The sequence below is a fragment of the Gavialis gangeticus genome, unplaced genomic scaffold (assembly GCF_001723915.1).
Source record: "Gavialis gangeticus isolate Ggan-Ray unplaced genomic scaffold, GavGan_comp1, whole genome shotgun sequence".
Classification (NCBI taxonomy): domain Eukaryota; kingdom Metazoa; phylum Chordata; order Crocodylia; family Gavialidae; genus Gavialis; species Gavialis gangeticus.
Genome location: NW_017729034.1, coordinates 16,670,501 through 16,678,223, shown reverse-complemented (window position 1 = coordinate 16,678,223; position 7,723 = coordinate 16,670,501). Strand labels below are relative to the sequence as shown.

The window sequence follows — 7,723 nt, the reverse complement described above, 5'->3', positions numbered from 1 at the left end:
CTTTTCAGGAAGACACCCCTTGAGAAGATGAGGACAAATGGTCACAAGCTAATAGAGGGAAGATTTAGCCTGGATATAAGGAAGAACTTCTCTGTAAGGGCAACCAGAACCTGGAACACACTCCTGGCAGAGGTGGTACGGTTGCCATCCTTGGAGGTGGTCAAGAGGAGGCTGGATAAGCACCACATTGAGCTCATTTTTGCTCATTAACCACCTGCCTATGGCAGGGGAGCAGACTTGATGATCTTCCAGGTCCCTTCTGGTCCACTGATTCTATGAATCTCTCTCTACTGAGAGGCAGAGCCCTGCTACCCAGCTTCTGGCTTAGGGAGTAATGCACGTGGAACAGCATAGCATATTTGAGCATAACCTGCCTAGAATGGCTACATTTGCAGTGTAGTCATGCTCAGTTGGTCACATAGAGGATAAAGATAACTTGATCACAGAATATAAGTACCTTCATGTGAAAAAATGGCCAAATACTAAAGAACTCTAATCTAACAGAGAAAGACAAAACAAATACCAATAATGAAACCGATGCCAGATAAATTTTAAACAGACATCCGGGTGGATGATAATCCACTGTAACTGAGTACTCAGGGTAGGGGTGGATTTTCCACCTTGAATAATGTCTCAATGCCTTTCTTTTGGAATATACACATCAGCCAAAAACAAATTATTTGCTTCCAGACAAGGATAATTAGGTGACATTTAGTGGGTGAAGAGATAAGGGAGGGCCAGTGAGAATATCTCATTGTATGTTCTGACCTTAAACTTTATGAATCTATTAACCTAACTGTATTCCTGTCTCTGCAGGAAATGAGGTGATTGCAGTGGACTGGAAAGGACTGAAAGATGTGGACCAGATCAATATGGACAGCACCAGTTCTCTACATGGAAGCAGCATCCACCGGCCCTCCACTGAGGTGAGTGCCAACCCTGTATCCACAGGGGAGAGGACCAGAAAGTCTCAACCTTATTGAATACATATAACTGGGCTGAAGTTATCGGGCTCACCTAAGAAGGGCACAGAAATCTTAACTGCACTAAAGACTTCCAGACCCAAATTTTCCGGAGTCAAAGATTTGGTTTGTAGCTGGACAACTAAAAGGTGAGCCAAAATTAGGGTCCATTTTTGAAAATTTAGACGAAATGAGATTTCACAAGTAAAAATGTGTCTGACAGCTCATAAATATTTAGAGGAGTGGAAGATGCTCAGACCAAGTCTGGAGATGCTCAGACCAAGTTGGATGCTCAGAGCAAGTCTGATAACCACTGAACTAAAAGCTGAACTACATGAATATTGGTTAAGGTGGGGGACAAAAGCCTACACGACCCTCAGCAAAGGCCTACATCGCTGTGAAGAAATACTTTGGTTTTTTATTTCAATATTTTTCAGATATGTTCTCTTAATCCCTGCTGTTTGGTTGCTATGCACTATCTCCTGTAGTGAGTTACTTCCTGTTTTGCATTATTGCAACCTCTGTAATTTTATAATCTTATTTTTCTGTTCTGTAGGGTCTACTACATGCAATCATGAAACATTTTGTGTTGAATAAAAGGCCACAATTATTTTTTCTGATACCTGTACTACATTACTTCATAAAACACCAACAATTTCACACATTACAAGATACCAGTATATAAGAAGTACATTTTGATACAGAACCTTTACAACAGGGAAGTGTAACTTCCAGAAACTCCTGTTGGGGGAACTCTAGCAAGAACTGCAGGATAAGCTGGGCAGTGCCTGGAATGCTCATGAAAGTCAGGGCAACTCAGCTAAAAGTATTAATATGTATTAGCTACAGAACAGCAAAAACATGTGTGGTTGCTCCAAGAAGATTAATCTACATTGATCTAAGGCCCTCTTACTCCTGAATGAGAGGATCCACACAGGTATTTAACAGACTTTAGCTTATGTGCATTGACTCTTACACCTTTTATTGATTCTCCTTAACTTTCCTAAATGTCCCTCTAGAGAAAGGCACTAACCTAAAGAGTTCTACAATGAGATAGCACTAAAACGCCTGGGAGGAACATTTGTTACTACTTCGTGCAAAGAAAGCTGGCTAATATGGACATATCATGCCATTTCATGAGCAAATGGTTTTGTTATCTGTTAAATAATTATTTACATTCAGATAGTTTCTCTTGCTCCCAACTGAATGAGCCTGAGGCAAGAGCACTTCCTATATAAAGTTTGCACAGTTGTAGTTTTCCCTGAAATAAGAATCTCACAAGCTCATCTTCTGAAAACAACCAAACGTACCAGACTGCACTGTCCAGCTGAGAAACACTATAAATACCCTCTTCTTGCCTTTATCTTGTGTTGTACGTTTTTTGTTTGTTTTCTTCTGTTTTGTTTTATTGTATTTTGTTTTATTTCCTCCTCTGCTTCTATACATCTTTCTAATCCCTAATATAACAAACCATAAACACATACCTGCAGACACCACTATCAGCAGGAGAGAATGAAGCTGGAACCTTCAACACCAGAAGTATAAGCCTCTATTACTTAAGCTAAAGCATAACTTCTCCAACTATGAATAGAAGACTCTTGTATTCTTGCAGGGGTAGGGGAGGTGGTGCTTGAATTAGAGTGGATTCAAGAGCTGCTCTAATTAAAGCACCGCTGTGTCTTGTGTATCAGCGTCCCTGTGCTTAAAAATGGCAGTGGGAAGCGCTTGAACTAAAGCTCATCAAATGAGCTTTAGTTCAAGCACATCCACTGCCATTTTTAAGTGTAGGGATGCTGATACATGAGACGCAGGAAGCTGCTGGAGCATAGTACAATTAATCAAATCTACTCCAATGCACTGGAATTGCAGCATGTCAGAGCAGCCTTGCTGCTCATGTATTGACACCCTCTAGGACAGGGGTGGGCAATTATTTCAGGTGGAGGGTCACTTACTGATTTTTGGCAAGCCATCAAGGGCCACATGACAGACAGCCAGGGGCAGATACATATTCATTTTCTAAATTTTTTAGGGGCCCCCCGCCTGGATAGAATGGCCTGGCAGGCTGCATTTGACCCGCAGGCTGCATTTTGCCTACCCCTGCTCTAGGACCTGCCACTACAGACACATAGTCACACACATTGTACCTCTGTGTTACATTAACACATTGTCTTTCTTCTCTTTTATAGCAAACACGGACAGATTTTTCCTGGGATGGTATCAATGTGAGTACAAGCCCTGCAACTTTTTCTATTTCATGGGTGGCAGCAAAGAAGTATTTGCACTTGCACAGCTGATAGATTAACTGGGCTTGTCAAACTCTCCAGCTGGACTAATGGGTACAATTTCAGAAATGTCTCTGGGGCCTTGAATGACACTGAAATTGTGGGAATTGTTATGTAGTATATGACTTGACAGATTTGGGACTAATATTTTAGGAATTATTTGGATACCAGTGGATTCTGGGTTGTCCAGTTCCTCTATGGAAAGATTTATTTAAATAAATATATATGTAACGCTTCAGCTGGGAACCAGTTAGTAGCAACAAGGGCTAGGTTCAAACTTTGGGGTACCCAATAAGTTTCCACTGTGGCTCAAGTCCCATCTGAGATCGCTGAATTTGGCTGGAGTGTCCTGCATAAACAAAAACCCCTCCTGACAAGCAGTGTAAGCACAAAGGACAGATTTATTACAGAAAACAAAGGCAAGGAAAATAAAGGAAAACATGAAATGCAATTTAAAACACTACCAACTACAAGGCATAGTCTATAGCAGGGATAGGCAACCCCCGACACAGGTGCCAGAGCATGGCAGGCAAAGGCATTTTGCTTGGCACATGAGCCTCAGAGTGGAGGGTGGGGAAGGGCCTGGGGCTGCACTGCCACAACAAGCATCAGGCCTCTTGCAGCTCCCCTGCCATCTGCCCCTGGCATGCCAACATCTTACAAATTGAGGTTCCAGGTGTTTTTGGCACTCTGCCCAAAAACATTGCTGACCCCTGGCTTATAGCCTGTTGGGGAGGCTTCACTCATGTCCAGGCAGTCTGGGACTTGGCATCTCCTCAAAGGGCAGTTTCAGGGGCCTGCACTCCTATACCTGCCCTTCAGCAGCAAACTGGACAGGATGGCCCACGCTGGAGAGTCTTATGATGCTCCTTGAGGTTTACTGCATCTTGGAGAGCTGCTAGTAAGCGAAGATCCTTCTGAAGTGCAAAGGGCCCCTCGTTGCTTCCTGGGAAGCTGTAGGGCACCGATCTCCACCGTGGCTTTGATGAGGTGACTTGGGGCTTTGGTCAACGTACTGCACCCCCAGAATTCCTAGTCCCAATCCCCAGCTCTGCTGGGGCAGAAAACTGCAAAAGAAAGATGGGCCAGCCCATTGTGTGCTTGGACTGGACTAGGTAACAAAATGTGCCAGGCTCCTCACCATGGCCCAAATCATGCCAGGTCTCACCCTGACTCAAACTGTGCCAGGTCTCACCCTGGCCTAAATCTGCCAGCAAAACTGCCAGGCTCCAACCCTGGTCAGCATGCTCCAGGGATTAATATCCCCATGGTATTATCCTACCCAAATTTGCCAGGCCTTTAAATCCTAGCCAAAACTGCCAATAAAGCCTACAGCTGGGGTTCAACCACAGAGCTAGGCTGAAACTAAAAGAAGTTGCAACAGCAGCAGATGTCCCAGGCCCTCAGCTCTGGCCCAAATCATGCCAGGCTTTTAATCCTGGCCCAAATCTGTCAACAAAACTGCCAGGTTTCAACCCTGGTGAGCATGCCCTAGGGCAGCGGTTCTGAACCTTTTTCAGTCGATGTACTCCTTGGTCTTAGAGTAAGGCTTCATGTACCCGCTTTCAATGGGAAATTAATTTTTTTAGGCCCTTCGACCTGTGTTAGACAATGTATGAAATATATCTCATGTACCCCTTGATGAGGCTTCACGTGCTTCACATACCCCCTAGGGGTACATGTACCCCCGGTTCAGAACCTCTGCTGTAGGGATTACTATCCCCATGGTATTATCCTATTCAAAACCCAGGAAAACAAAAAGGGAAAGAAGAGGGAGGGAATAGGGGTCTCAAACCCTGAGACAGTCTTTCTCTCTCTGTACCTGAGGCTTTCCCTTCACATAGCTTCAGCTCACTTCTCGTGTGTGTGCGGGGGGGAGGGGGAGGAATGGCGTTTCTCTAGCTCTTAGTTCAGATTTTCAGCTCTCAGCAGCCCCTGGAGAAAGAGGCCTAAGTCCTAGTTGAGAAATTCCTATATACTTGGTGTGACATCACTTAAGCTTTTCCAGTCAGTGCTTTCCAGGTCTTCAGGTTTTCTTATTAGCCAATTAATTTTAAAAAGAACGCTGCCAATTAGGGTAGGGGTCTGATCTCCCCCTGATTATGTGGCTGACCCCCACCCCTACTCTGCTATTTACAGTAAACAGCAGGGGGTAAGTTCTAAACAAAAGGGACTGTCTGCCTCCAGTATCTGCTTACATGCAGTATCTCTTGCTTCTTTTCCATCTTTCCCAAGCAGGGGAGAGAAAACAAGATACTCAAATACAGAAAACATAATATATACAACACAGCAGAAAAAATATATATGATCATATTTAACTGAAACAATATTCAACAACACACTTTGCAATACAAAATGGCTTGTACATTCTGTGTGGGTTACATATACATAAATAAAATCTGGCCAGTCATAACCAAGGAAGACATAAGGCAGTCTCTTGGCTACAATTGCCGTACTTTGATAGGTGACTAGGATTACCATGTTTCCAGGATCCTGTGGGAGGAGAAGGAGGGGAGGAGTATATGATGGGGAGGCAGTGATATGCCTTTGCCCTGCCTCTGCCCCTCACTCCTAAGCCCCTGCCCCCTCAACCCTGTGAGTGCCCCTCACTCCCAACCCACAGCCCTCCCACCCCCTGTGCACCTCACTCTGCCAATTCCCCTCAGTCCTGATGCACAGGCCTGCCCCCCCGACCCCAGCACTGCTGGTGCCCCTCACTCTGCCGGTGCCCTCGCTCCCAAACCACAGCTCTGTCCCTGCCAGCACTGCTGGTGCCCCTTACTCCCAACCCACAGCCCCTGCTCACCAGCCCTGCTGGTGCCCCTCACTCACAACCTGCGGTGCTTCCCCCCACTACCACTGCTGGTGTCCCTCACTCTGCCAGTTCCCCTCACTCCCAACCTGCAGCCCCTGCCCCCCCAGGACTGCCAGTACCCCTCACTCCTGACCCAGAGATCCCTGTCCCTCCAGCCCTGCTGCCCATGCAGCTCCTGCACATGCACAGATAGCAGACATACACACTCTTGCCGGGGCCCGCACGCAGAGCATGTGACCCCCCGGCAGCCAGTTACCTTGCCCGCTGCTCTGAGCCCCAGGCATCCAAGCTGCTTGTGCCTAGAAGAAGTGGGGGCAAAGCAAAAACCTGGATAATTGCTCGCATTTTAAAAACCCACCTGGACACAAGGACCGGGAGGCCAAAAGAGAGGACATGTCCAAGAAGACCCGGACGTATGGTAATAGATAGGTCTGTACTTTTGCTTGCAGACAAACTCATGCATATGTCTCTCTGCAGTGTCCCAGTGAATAGAGACAAGTGGCTGGATGTGTAATGGATATACTTCATGAGTTAGCATGGTTTTTTCCTTTCCCACAGCCTGTTCATAGCCCAGATCTATCAGCTGCAGCCCTGTTAGGCACATCACAGTAGTCATGTCTAGCAGAGTCAAATGATGGAGTTTGTCTTGAACCCCAGTATCAGTACCATAGATATATTTCAAATTCAGGCATTTGAAACTTGCACAAGATCCCTTTTGCCCTTCACTTGAAAGTATGCCCATGTTTTAACATCTGACCACTGGAGGTTGGTGGGATAAGCATCCTATTGACTTCACTTCTCATTTATGTCTGTGTTATTAGAAAAAAAGGTATATATTAGGGTTTATCTGACTTCAGCATGGGGGAGAGGTATTGTTTCTTTCCCGGGGTCAGGGAAGGTCCTCCTTGTCCAACCTCATATTCACTTCAGTACTAGCTTACTCAAAAGAGAAAAAAATGCAAGTAAAGCCAGTTACTAGGTGTTTCAGTACATTGGGTAGAGCAAGAGGAGTATTTTGGAAAGATGAACATGTTTGCACCAGACTGTAATCAGCAAAATATGTTCCTCTACCATCAATTGGACTATGTTCCTCTCTCTGTTTCTCTCACACATACTCTCTCTCTCCCTCTCTCTTTCTCACACACACACACACACTCTCTCTTCTCCTCCCACACACTGTTTCACTCTCTCTTTCCCTCTTTCCCTCTTTCTCTCTCTCTCTCACACACATTCTTTGAATATCTCTGTTAAATTCCCATTTCATCAAAATACTTCTATGATTTCTATCAAATCTGCTGTGGCCCAAATCTTTGACTCGTGGCTTATTACATTCCCCTTCTTTCCACAGCTATCAGTCTAGAAAGCAGATTCACGTTTTTCTTCCTCTCCACTGCAGTTCTCTGCTCATTCCACAGGCATGAAATGCTTTCTTGCTCCCCGTTCTTCAGGTCACATCATGATTACAGTCCTTAATAAAGACTTACCCCTAACATGAATCTCATTGAAATATGTCAGCAACAGCTCCATTTGTCACACCACAAACAGTTTGCGCATGTGATCTCCATGGTGTAACTAAATGGATCATATGGCACTTAATTTGCTATGTGTAAACCTATTCATTTGCATTCTGCCCACAGATCCACTTCCCTTGGAACGTTTTATAA

At 45.1% G+C, this 7,723-nt stretch overlaps 1 protein-coding gene across 1 annotated transcript in view; it reads left to right on the top strand.

The window, feature by feature from the left end:
- The first annotated feature begins 791 nt into the window (after positions 1-791).
- The window catches only part of FAM131B (family with sequence similarity 131 member B), a 47,396-nt gene continuing 40,464 nt past the window's right edge, over positions 792-7,723 (top strand). The window contains exons 1-2 of the mRNA XM_019527494.1: positions 792-926; positions 3,149-3,184. Coding sequence (XP_019383039.1) covers positions 873-926; positions 3,149-3,184 — 90 coding nt within the window. The 5' untranslated portion in view covers positions 792-872. The remainder of the gene's footprint in view (positions 927-3,148; positions 3,185-7,723) is intronic.